Raw genomic sequence first — 13,456 nt, 5'->3', positions numbered from 1 at the left:
AATGAGATGCACTATAAGGGCCCTGGACCTGAATCCCCAGTGGACGATGGAAAGGGCAATGTTGAAGAAATCATTTTAAAATATATATTATAAATTAAAATATCTTGCACACAAGGAAGGCTATGTCATACACTTGAACTGAAAGGTCAGCTAAAGGTCATGATGAATTTATGGCTTAGCTTTAAAAATTGGATATTTTTCTTTTCCTCAGAAATAGTCCTTTCAAACCTTTTCATCTTTGGGGATCACAGGATAAGAACTGAAATCTTTCCAGCTAATTTGTGATTAAACCGAGCAAGTATGTGCTCGGCTATGTATCCTGTCCTAGGCATCGGGTTATTTAAGTTAAAGAAACATTTCAGGTACCTATAACTGGAACTCAATGTAGACTTGAAAGCTCTTTTGGGACAGTGGAAGTGAAAACTGTATTGGTTAACCCAGCGGTAGATGAGCATTATTTTGGAGCAATGAGACCCACTGCCTGAAAGATTGGTGAAACGTTCCAGAGTAACTTTCAAGGGGAATTAACTAATACTTGAAAATGAAACTGCTTGAAAATTGAGGGAGGGTGGTGCCCATTGGGCACTGTTTGGAAAGAATCAACACAAGCATGAATGGTCTCCTTTCATGTATGATTCATGATCCCTCCAATTGATTGGAGTATGGGAGGCCTTCTTTTAGCCCCCTTGATTCCACTGCAGTTGACAATCCTGCTTGATAAGAATATGGAGAAACAGATGATTTTTCATGTTGATGTGTAACTTGTCTGCGGGTTTAGGGGATGGGGGGGAGGGAAGTCTTTACCAGAGCTCCATTCAGGCAGTGTCTTTTGTTTTGATTAATTTTTTTGGTTTCATGGCTCATTTCACCATTCATTAGTTTGTGTACAATTTTTTGTCAACCTAGGCATTGTGTATGTTATATGGGGATTCCATGCAATGTTGTCGAGCATTCTTGCGTTCGGCTATGAAAATGTATTTAGACGCTTAATTCCAAGTCCCTGGGAGGATCTTGAATCAAATGCCTGTTCAGTGCCAAGTCGAGTGAAGGTTTACTGTTGAAGGTATAATGTGATTTAGTGTGCTGTTTTCACTTGCCAAAGTACTCGGCTTACAAAAATACAATGCCAAATAATTATTTTAGGGCTCTCCCTGGTGGTTCGATTAGTACAGCATTGTCCCCCAGGGTCATGCAGCGTTGAGGAGGTAGACGTGATAGTTTGTATCTTCCAGCTAAAGCAATAATTAATCTGTTTCAGTTGGGCTTAGAGCCCCGAGGATGGAAGTTGTCCCTCCAAAATTCTATTTGGTTACTTCTGCTGAAAGCGAGTGAGGACGGACAGATGTATCAGCCTCCGCACTCAAATGACCTCTCATTCCACACTGTCACTTGCGTAGGAAGTGCAGCTGTTCAACACAGTACTAATTCAGAAAATGTGCTCAAAGCTTCCTGGAAGACTCTCCATAAAATCCAGGAAATCTGGCCCATCATCACTAAGTGTGGAGAAGGAGCATTTGGGATGGTCTCTCAAATCACGTTAATGCATTGGGCACGCACAGAAACCCAGTGGAACAAGCATACCATCTCAAACTGCCTGTCTGCCTGCCTCAAGGCACCTTGTGGAAGAACCTGCAATTCCCATATTTTGGTTCCATTATCCATTTCAGAACCCACAAAATGAGCAGATGCAAGTCATCCTCTATTCTAAGGAGCTGTGTCTGAAGCATGAGCGCACGCAGGTAGATACAAAATGTTGGAGTAACTCAGCGGGTCAGATGACTTCTCTTGAGAAAAGGGATAGGTGATGTTTTGGGTTGGAACCCTACAGAGTGAATTATGAAGTTCTGATCCATAATGTCTAAAGAAGGGTCTCGACCCGAAACATCACCCATTCCTTCTCTCCAGCGATGCTGCCTGACCGGCTGAGTTACTTCAGTATTTGGTGTCTACCAAAATGTCATCCATTCCTTTTCTGCAGAGATGCTGCTTGACCCACTGAGATACTCTCGCATTTTGTCTATCTTCAGTGTAAACCAGCATCTGCAGTTCCTTAAGCATGAGCAGCAGCCAGCAGTACTACAAATAGAATCATTCTGTGTGCTTTGGAGCAGCAAAGATTATTCCATTAGGCACAAGAGACTTTGATTTTTGCTCAAGATTCCGGCATTTGTAAAGTACGAAAGAAACCCAGAAGGTTGGGCAGCATCTGAAGGAATGGACAGATGAAATTTTGTATCGGGATCCTTCCTTGCACGGATGGATCAGGAGGAGAAATCTGGAAAAGACAGAGGTGGAACAAAGCCTGACAAGTGATAGGTAGATACAGGTGAGAGATTTATTGGCAGATGAACAGATATGGAGACCATGACTAGAGATGAAAAGTGTGTTAGATAAGGAAAGAAGTGTGAAATGTGAAGCCAGAGGGATGAATCTGGAAAAGGATGAAGGGAAATGAAGGATTTGGAAATAGGAGTAGGGGATGAGCTATTATTGAGTGTAATATATGGCATTTCATGTTTAAACCCAATGATAACATTTAGGCTGAGCAAGAACTGCACTGGTAGAAGTGCCTTTTTTTAACTGAAGCATTAAAGCAAAGCCTTACCTGCCCTAAGCTACAAAGCTCCACAGTCTCAATACAGGCGGCAGCGGAGGCAGGCGTGGCTGAGGAAGCTGTGTGAACCAGGGGTGCCGTTGCCTGGCATGCCAAGGAACCGGCTCGTGGCTGGCATTGGCAGGCACGTCTGAGGAATGGGCCAGCGGCTGGCAAACGTGGCCTGGCGGTGAAGTTTGGTAGTTCTGTCTGCAATAACAAAATCAGTTAGAGCTCCATAAAAACGAGGGTTTTGTAGTTGCCATTTTTGTAGTCGCCACAGTGGCCATTTTTGTAGTCGCAATGGTGGCCATTTTTGTAATTGCTGCAGCAAAATCAGTCGCAATGGTGGCCATTTTTGTAATTGCTGCAGCAAAATCCATGCTGCGCGAGGGCCAGGGACAGGAATTGCCGTGAAGGTTCGGGCAGACATCCACCACCAGATGAAATCCAAAATATCCGTTTTGGAACCGGGCCACCATCGGCCCAATGTGCTTCTTTAGGCCTTGTAGGTTAGATGTACGGCACGGCACTCTCTAACATAATAGTCATGGCCTGTCTCTCTGTTGCCTCGTGGGCTCGGTTGAGCTCCTGCTGGGGTGGCAGGACACTCTCATGAAGAGAGAGAGAGGGGAGGTCAGTCCTTATATACTAGGCCACACCCCTATATCCCGTGACTCCTTCCTGTCGCCGAGGATTCGATGCTGAGGGGCAACCACTAGAGGGCTACAGTGCTGTACACTCAGCAGCAGCTGTCATGCAGTGTACAGTACAGTGGAGGAGAAATGTGGCTTCCCTCAGAGCGACATGCAGGACGATTTGGGCCAAGGAGGTACGTGCGGTTCCTCGGGTTCGGCAGGGACAGTAGCGCCTTATGGTTGCCATGGTGAAGCAGTGGCGATGTCGGCGCCCTCCGCAGACTGGGCAGACATCAGGTGGCACAATTTTCACCACTCTCTGCAATGAAATCCAAAATATACCGTTGGTAAGGAACGCTCGGGTCACCAATGTAGAGGCACCAATGTCGTGAATAATGGTTTCTTTATTCAGGCATTGTAGGTAGAGATTGTGGGTCCATGCAGGTCGGAGATAGCACCTCTAAGATAATTCCACCTCCGTCCCGTTAATGTTGCGTGCCGCCTGACTTCCTGAGTCTACAATGAGCTCCTTGGTCTTCTGGGCTCCAGGTTGTTGTTGAGCGCACCATGCTGGGTGCTGGCAGTAGGCCAGCTCATCGTGAAGCTGATGAGAGGACCGTTGTAGAGCGAGATACCTGCATACTTGGTTAGTACCATGTACAGGTGTGCAGTCAGTCCTTAGAGGGAGTAGAGGCCACACCCCTATATCCCGTGAGGAACGCCAGTGTTCCCGGTGAGGGTTGAAGGAGGTGTCTTGTCTAACCTCACAGACTGGGGTAGTTGGTTAGAAAGTCAGTAGGTTGCAGAGGGAGGGGTCGATGCCCAGTTACCGAGTTTGGTGATCATTTTGATGGAATAATGGTGTTGAATGCTGAGCTGTAATCGATGAACAGCATTCTTACATAAGTGTCTCTGTTGTCAAGGTGGGAGAGGGCGTTATACATCCCAGAAATGAGCCCTCTGGCCAACCCTTCTATGCCAACTTTTATGTCCATTTATATTTTTGTGGCCTGCATTCGGTCTGTTATAGAGGAGACCATATTGTGAGCAGCAAATGCAAAGCACTAGATTGGACAAATCCAAGTGAATTGCTGTTTCTCTTGGAAAGATTGTTTTGGGTCACCTTGTACTTTGGATTAAATTCCATCTGTCAATCCTCCCCACAACTTTCCATCTAATCTATATCCAGTTGTAGATTTATACAATCTACCTCACTATCCACAGAACCACCAACCTTGTGTCACCCACAAACATGCTAGTCATATCTCTGGAGATTCTATTGGGAGCTTTTGGGAAAGCTCTGAAGAATTTAGACTCGTTTCAGAACATGAGAGAAAATTTACAAAATCTCAATATGGGCAATCAGTATTGTAGCACCTTAAAATCTGTGTGATGTTCGCAGGTGTTTCAGAAGCGTGCGACTGAAGGTGTTCAGTCCATTTTACTTGTTAAAAGGGCAGCAAACTAATCCCACCTCTGCACTGCCAGTCTGCCTGTCTCATGAGGTGTTGATTTTTATTTACCCCCTAATAGACATAGTGGTCCCTCGGTTATATATATCCTCTGTCAAAATATTTCAACACTCTCCGCATTAAGAATTTTTTCTTAAAACCTTTTTTTTCCAGCTCATTAAAACCTTCAACATGCTACATGCCTTTGATATTGAGGCAGGAAAGGCAGTGCATGAATTTACAGGCCATGGGGCTTGAAACATTTTGCAAATTCATTTTTAAGAATAAGCTTTCAAAAACAGTTTTTAGCCTGCCAGGGAGAGGAGACCACTTATATAGGATGCATAAGGGAAAGAAATATGTCCAATTGAATGTAGACTAGGAAATGCAGATACTGGGGTACCTTCGATGTGAAGGAGGTGGTGTAGAGACAAGTGTCATATATACAATAGGTTCTAATGAATCTTGTACCTGGGTATGAAAATTGTGCACAAAAAAATTACCTTGTAAACTATTTTGTATGGGAGGAAACTGGGGCACCTGAAGAAAGAGTGTGCATGCTCCACACAGCATTTGAAGTTAAGATTGAACCCAGGTCACCCCACTACATCGAGACAAGTTATGCATTGGAGGTTGCAAAAGGTGTCAGAATTTCCTTCAAGATGCTGGTGAAGCTAATGAATTTTCATATACCAAAGCATAAATTATATCAATATTATCAATTTGATTTTGTTCTTTTCGAACCTATCAGTTTTTGTGGTTAAATTGAATGGTGCCATTCATTGACATAGTCTGTATATCTCATTCACACACTGTCACCCGTTTATTTGCTCAGTGTAAAATTGGTAGCTAATTGACACCAAAAAAAGTCATTTGCCAACTAATCAAATCCAAAAATAAACATATCATTGTGAAATATTGGGCTGATCTCTTAGTTGAGTCACTACTGTATTGAACAGTTATTGGTGAGTCACCAAGTCTAAATAGTGGGTGGAAACCGATGACTTAGAATGTGCATGAAGCTTTGGAGCTGGAAAAGACAGCTCAAAAATTGAATACTTTCCCTTTCTGTATGCATGCCAAAACCTTGCCCAGTCCATGAAAATCACATTATTACATTTCATACTCTCCATTGATATCAGGCATCCAGAGTGTTTAATTTGTCATATGCACCAGGAATGGAACAATGAAATTCTTACTTGCTGTAGATTTAAATGCCAATTAATGCAATAACACATCAAATCAATTTATAATAATCAATGTTATCAGTACTCGTAGTAATCAGACGACAATACTCGTAGTAATCAGACGACAATCTTACTTGCAGGCTGACTGGCAACCACGATTCTGGGCACCGTGGAGGCCTGTCCAGATAATGCACTCACTGTTTATAAACTCTAGGATTGGAAACACTGTTGCGTCCGGAGATCCGAATATCACTAATATATTTAAACGGTCCAGTAGCTGGTCTGTTATACCGCTGGTTTGTGCGGTTTCTCTTAACATGCATAGTTTTAAACTGTTATATCTAATCTTGACCTGCTGAGTTGATGAAAAAATGTCACCACACTCTAGTATCATCTCAATCCTTCCAAAGAATGCATAACTTGCTTAATTCAAAATGCATATTCTCCCCAGTAGCTTAATCTTTTTACATTTAATATGGGCAATACGGATGGTAACAATGAAGTTTATTCACTGACTACAATGAAGTTTTATTTGTTGGACATATGATGTGGATTGTGACCTGGCAATGTTTAAAGATGCTAGTTGCTGGTGGAGTTGAGATGTGTTGACGCTCATTATTGGGGTTTAACACAAATGGCCGTTCAAATGTAAGCTTTGGAGACCAGAGAAGATGTTGTTACAGTTAAATTCAATTATGACTTCCAAACTTCCTAGGGTCATTTATACAGCAGGATGCTGAGTGCCTTTACCTGTGGGAGCATGTCATTATTAGTTTGTAACGCATTTAAATTAGGAACACTGGTCATACAGTGAGACCAAGTCCATTCTGGCAATCATATGATACAATGGTAATGGAGTTGTTGACTAATCTGACAATCAATAGATTTGATTAATGCTGGCTCAGTATGAGACACGGAAGCAGCCTGTGTTGGAGGACTTTGCCAATGACAGACCCAATGGCCTGATCACTTAGGCATTCACAGTTCACTTGTTACTTGGCTGAAATAGTTGTTTGAAGCTTTCACAAGAAGACTGGAAATGAAAGCTTGCTTTGATGCAGTCACTTCAGATCTAATCTAATGTAGAAATGTCAGAGAAGAAGTGGAATGTGGGAATAATGGGAATCACTGTAGCAAGTCATATTTTCAATATTCATCAAAAGTTGTCAGTTGGCTAGAAAAAATGGCACAGTGAGTGTTTTCCATACTACACAGCAATAGGTTAACATGCTACAGTTCACAAAAGGATTACTGCTTTAAGAAATATTCTCACAATGAGAAACTGAGGACAATTGGGGCTTGGGATGAGGAAGCAATCGGTTTGAGTAGGTATGTAGAACTTGGGGTTTCATTGCACGTCAGAAAATGGTACCTTGATCGAAAGCAATCACCTGTTGGGAAATGTGAGAAGGCAACAGAAAAGTACATTGCCAATTGAGTGCCGTTCACATCAAAGGTTCAATTGGAAAAAAAAGCTTATTCTGAATTAGAGTACTAGTCCATTCCCTTGAAAGAAATTCCATACCCAGGCATTCCTTCCCCACTTCAAATCTGTTTTGCTATAATAACAGAACAAAATGGTGAGCTTTACAAGGGCAGTGAGGCCTCTTTCTTTGCTGGCTCGCAGTGAGCAGATCAACTTCACCCTACCCCCGAGTAAAGATTTACTGAGACCAGCAAGCAATCAGGCATTGGGGTATTATTTTTCCATTAATCAACCCATGTGACCACGAGTGTTCTTTTGCCAAAACGAATCCAGTAAACATCTCAATCTTCCTCGAGTGGAACCTTCAAGTTACAACTTGTCGTTGAATTTGAAGCTGCACTTTGTGAATTGTACATGCTGGTCCATTACGGCAATGCAAGGCTGCACCAGTGCAAAGGTATGACAGAGATTTATCATTGGGCTGTATCATTGGAGCGTAAACGGTTGGCGTGATGGCTGATATTCCACTAAATGGCACAGGTAGTTTGTGCCCCAGGTGGCATATTTAGCATGAAATAAGTGAATGAGGTTTGAATTCAGGTTTTTTTTTAATTTTTATTAAAGTCCTGTGCTTCAAACGAGATGTATTTCTTTTCTCCAATCGAAGCAAATTAGAACAGGAATAAGCAGTTAATAGAATACATTTCCCTCCAAGCCTACTCCACCAGCCAGTTGGATCATGACTGTTCTGTGGTTCAAACCAACCGTTCTACCTGAATTCAACCCCTGATATCGCTGCTTCAATAACAGTTCTTAAAATGTTAATGGTCCCTCCTCCCCCTTTCTCCCTCCCCTCCATCCAGTCTTTTGTGGGAGAATGTTCTGAGCTTACTGTACACTACAAACGAGTGCATCTTGGCATCAGCCCTAAACTGTCTAGTGTAAACTGTAATGTTTAGAAATGTCCTTGTTCAGGATTCTACCACAAGGTTAAATAGTTTTCATCTAACAATAATGAATTTATTCTCTTGCAGGTTATTATCAGATGTCAGCTGCCCAGGATAAGTGACAGGATTGTGACCAGCGTGAATCTGAATTAGGAGTATCACCGCAGTGGCTGTGAAGTTTTATTTTCTCTCTCCTTCGTGATCAACCCGGTTTCTACGTTTTTTGAAGAAGTTTGGCTATTGTGGATTTGGAAATGTTTCTTCTGCACGGACTGGGGAGGACTCTGTTGATTCTAGAGTTACTTGAGACCATGACATTGGCACACTGGCAGAATGAGCCATTGCAGATCATCAGAGACTTGGACAGCCAGATTGAGGCTTCCATGCATTCTGTATTGGGGCAGGACACGCCTGCCGTGACCTTCAGTGTCCCTGATGGCTCTGCATACATCAGCCGGGCCTTTGCAATGAGAATCCCAACTGAAGGACTACCTGCCCATGCTGTGTTGAAGGTAAATCTCTCATTTTGTATAATATTTGAAAAGTAATTAAACTGTAATTTCTTTCCTGTCTTCAGTCAATGAGAATCCCCTACCTTCCCTCAATACGCACACATCTTGAATGTTTTTGCCTTTTCCTTGTTGCTTGTGTTAACGTTAAGTTCAGCTCACTGCACCACCCATATTTTGAAGGTACTCCCACATTGCTGTTATGTCGAAAATGCCAAGATTGTGACATTGAAGGAATGGAGATGTAGGTCCAAGGAAGGATGATATGTGACTTGGAAAAGGAATTCTTTGACACCTTTTCACTGATTTTGGAAATTGACTTCCACTTTTCTTTCTTTGGAATTTACCAATCAGAAACAAAAATCTTTAGTGCTCATACCAATCCCAAATAGAGGTTTTAATACACTCTTCACACAAGATGCCAGCTCTGAACCGATTGAATTCTTGGTCATAGGGCTTTTTACAGTGCTGAACAGATTGCTCCCTCTGATGGTTCAAATCAAACACTGCACATACTACAAATGTACAGTTTTAATGTACTCCTGTTAATTGGAGCAAGTTGTTTCTTCTGATTTCAGGTCGGCATCTTTAGCAGAGTTCAGCCAAGCAGATGTTTACAAAAAGTTGCACAGCTACTGCCTGTCTCAAAAAAATGGATAAATCACCTGTTAATTTACTGAAATTATTTGTAGGTTACAAGAAAAGAGATATGATGAATATTAACAGTTTTATTCATGCAGACGAGATCAGGATGCAAGAAAAGAGAGCAGGTGTAATTTGTGACCCTTAAATCTAATTTACCATTTACCGTGGGGAGAACAAAGGAGGACCCAGAATGGGATGACTGCCGAGAGGGAGAATAAAGGAGGACCCAGTGTGGGGGAACCACTGAGAACTAAGGGGGACTATAATGGAATGTATTAAAAATGGTTTGTGTCAAAATTCATTAATCATCGTTGAAAACATTAGCGCCACAGTGGCGCTGCTTTCCAACTGGAATTGTGAAGGGCGCACCACGCATCTCTGTCCTCCAGTTCCTGCGGACTTCAGCTGCTGGAAGTGTAGGATTTTGGTGTGTGTGCATTATCATCATTCCTTACAATGCTATGTACGACGGTGATCGCAATTTCTACTGAAGTGTGGATGGCCGTTGGCTCGCTGGAAGCTCATCCGCGGTTTCACAGGTCTTGTTTTTGATCCTGCTGGAGGTCCACAGCCACCTCCTCACCCGGCAAACCAGGTGGGGAATATGATTTAGTCGCCGACTATCCGACCAAATTGACTATCTGTCAAAATAGGATACTTGTTTCTCATCATTCTCCCTAAGCATAGGAGCACCGCAAGGCTGCGTACTCTCCCCTCTCCTCTACTCTCTCTCTACACCAATGACTGCACCTCCACTGACTCCTCTGTCAAGCTTCTCAAGTTTGTGGACGACACAACCCCGATTGGACTGATCCAGGATGGGGAGGAATCTGCCTACAGACAGGAAGTGACGCAGCTGGCGTCCTGGTGCCATCGCAACAACCTGGAGCTCAATGCTCTTAAGTCAGTGGAATTGATTGTAGACTTTAGAAGAACTCCCTCCCCTCACCCCACTCACCATCACCAGTCACATCTGTGGAGTCTAAGTTCCTGAGAACCATCATCCCCTCCCCTCTCACTCCATCTTTATCCCCTCTCTAACCCCTCTGCCCCCCCTCCCCCCCGCCCCCCGCCTCCCTCCCCGCGCCCTCCTCCCTCCTCTGCCCCCCCTGCCCCCCCCCTCACTGCCACCCCCCCCCCCTCTCCCCCCCAGCCCTCCCTCCCTCTCCCGCCTCCCTCCCCCCTCCCCGCCCCCCCCCCCTCCCCCGCCCCCCCTCCCTTCCCCCGCCCCCCCTCCCTTCCCCGCCCCCCTCCCTTCCCCCGCCCCCTCCCTTCCCCGCCCCCCTCCCTTCCCCGCCCCCTCCCTCCCGCCCCCCCCAGCCCCCGCCCCCCCTCCTCCTCCGACCCCCACTCCCCCCTCCCTCTCAGCTCCCTTTCCTCCCTCTCAGCTCCCTTTCCCTCCTCCCTCCCTCTCTGCCCCCCTCCCTCCCTCTCCCCCTCTCACCCCCCCCCCCCTCCCCCCCTCTCTGCTGCCCCCCCCCCTGCCCCCCTCCCTCTTCCTCTCTTCTCTCCCCCCCCCCCCCCCCCCTCTCTAGGGATTGAAGTGGGAGAGTGAAAAGGAGGAGGAGGGAGTGCTGGGGGATGAGGAGAAATGAGCTGCGCTTGCGCAGTTGGGGGCTATGTGTGAATGGTGAATATTGCGTTGGGGGAACGGGTGAGTGGTGGAATCTTTGGTTGGGGGAGCAGACCCAACGGGTCTGCACTTGGTCTACTATTTTCATAAAATTGTATTGACTCTGTGTGCTAATGTGTTAGCTTTCTTGGTATTATGTTATCACTTCATTAATAATGAATTTCAGCATTAACCAGACAACTGAAATTAAATAAAATGGTCTGTCATTCCCTGTTTCTGCCCCTTCTAATTTTTGTATGCTTTCAGCGTATTTAGTGCAAAGAGTAAACCTTAAATACCTCTGCCATTCTCAATTCCCATTGTTAATTCTGCTATCTCATCTTCTAAAGTACCATCTTTTGGTTTTGCTACTCTCCTTTTTACTTAGGAACTTTTGTTTTGAGTCTTGCCAATTTGAATTAATTCTATTTTCTCCCTCCCCATGACATTTTGATAATTTACTGCTTCTCCTAGTCTTTAGCTAAGATTTATATTCAACTTTATGGACACTTTCTTTTAATCTAATATAGTCTACAATTTTAGTTACAGAAAGATCTTTGTTGCCCCATAGCGGCTTTCTTTCTAAATAAGTTTGTATTCACCGAGAATCCTTTTTTGTTGTTGTTTCATGTCACTGCTTATCTACTATCAATCCCTTAACTTTATTTCCCAATCTGCCTAGCCAACACATTCTCGTACCTCTGAAAGTTTCTTTATTTAAAACTATAATTTTAGACTTAAGGTTGTCACTCCCAAACTGAAAGAAAAATTCTGTCACATTATAATTATTCTTACCTCAGGGGTCCATTACTTTTAGATTAATCCTGTTTCATTGCAATAGCCTTTTGCTTGGTTGGGCTCATAATTCAATTCTGAAAGGACCCTGGGAGATTTTGGCAATTTATATGAACAAGGGTATAAAAATAATTGAACTAAAATTGCAAAATGTGTCTGCAGTCACTCTTTGAAGGAATGGGCGGTTGAGTTTGGCTTCCTGCATTTGCACCATAGCTTTCTTTCTCCCCACCCATGTACTGATCCAGTTGCCAATTTCCTAACAAGAGGATGGGCTAATTAGAGACGGTCAACATGGCTTTGTCTATAGCGTCTCATGTCTTACAAACTTGATTACGTTTTTTCAGGAGGTAACAAAAGGTGAAGTGTAGGGCAGTGGATGTTGTCTGCACGCACATTAGTAAAGCATTTGATTAGGTCCCTCGTAGGCTGATCCACAAGATTAAGATCCATGGGATCCACTGACTTGTTGGTTTGGACTCGGAACTGGTTGCCCACTCAAGTCACGGGTTAGTGGAGGAAGGGTGTTATTGATGGAAAGTAACCACTGGTTCAGAGGGATTAATGGTGGGACCATATGGCCACACATTGGTAGAATTGTGGCCCGCGGAGGATGCTGTCAAAGGATACAGCAGGAAATTGATATGGGCAGAGAAAATGACAGGTGAAGTTTAATCTAGGCAAATACTAGGTGTTGTATTTTGGAAGATAAAATAAGAGGAATGTATGCTTGTAATGGAAGAACTCTTGATATTACAGATGTGCAGAGGAATCTTGGGGTCCAAGAGAACGTCCCTGAAAGTAGCAACAAGTAGAACAATTCCATTGCCCTACCAATGATGGCAATGTTTGACCGCGGGTCAAAGGAGTTGGAGGAATTGAGTGAAATCCAGGTTAGCCGGGAAGTGGTGTTGAGTAAATTGAATGGATTAAAGGCCGATAAATCCCCAGGGCCAGATAGGCTGCATCCCAGAGTACTTAAGGAAGTAGCTCCAGAAATAGTGGATGCATTAGTAATAATCTTTCAAAACTCTTTAGATTCTGGAGTAGTTCCTGAAGATTGGCGGGTAGCAAACGTAACCCCACTTTTTAAGAAGGGAGGGAGAGAGAAAATAGGGAATTACAGACCAGTTAGTCTAACATCGGTAGTGGGGAAATTGCTAGAGTCAGTTATTAAAGATGGGATAGCAGCACATTTGGAAAGTGGTGAAATCATTGGACAAAGTCAGCATGGATTTACGAAAGGTAAATCTTGTCTGACGAGTCTTATAGAATTTTTCGAGGATGTAACTAGTAGCGTGGATAGGGGAGAACCAGTGGATGTGGTGTATCTGGACTTCCAGAAGGCTTTCGACAAGGTCCCACATAAGAGATTAGTATACAAACTTAAAGCACAAGGCATTGGGGGGTTCAGTATTGATGTGGATAGAGAACTGGCTGGCAAACAGGAAGCAAAGAGTAGGAGTAACGGGTCCTTTTCACAATGGCGGGCAGTGACTAGTGGGGTACCGCAAGGCTCAGTGCTGGGACCCCAGCTATTTACAATATATATTAATGATCTGGATGAGGGAATTGAAGGCAATATCTCCAAGTTTGCGGATGACACTAAGCTGGGGGGCAGTGTTAGCTGTGAGGAGGATGCTAGGAGACTGC

At 44.0% G+C, this 13,456-nt stretch overlaps 1 protein-coding gene across 1 annotated transcript in view; it reads left to right on the top strand.

The window, feature by feature from the left end:
* dag1 (dystroglycan 1) overlaps positions 1-13,456 on the top strand; it is a 114,144-nt gene that overhangs the window by 66,770 nt on the left and 33,918 nt on the right. The window contains exon 2 of the mRNA XM_055647802.1: positions 8,330-8,754. Coding sequence (XP_055503777.1) covers positions 8,497-8,754 — 258 coding nt within the window. The 5' untranslated portion in view covers positions 8,330-8,496. The remainder of the gene's footprint in view (positions 1-8,329; positions 8,755-13,456) is intronic.

This window comes from Leucoraja erinacea, chromosome 16 (genome assembly GCF_028641065.1).
Source record: "Leucoraja erinacea ecotype New England chromosome 16, Leri_hhj_1, whole genome shotgun sequence".
NCBI lineage: Eukaryota > Metazoa > Chordata > Chondrichthyes > Rajiformes > Rajidae > Leucoraja > Leucoraja erinaceus.
Note: the sequence above shows the minus strand (reverse complement) of the source record. Positions and strands in the feature narration are given on the sequence as shown.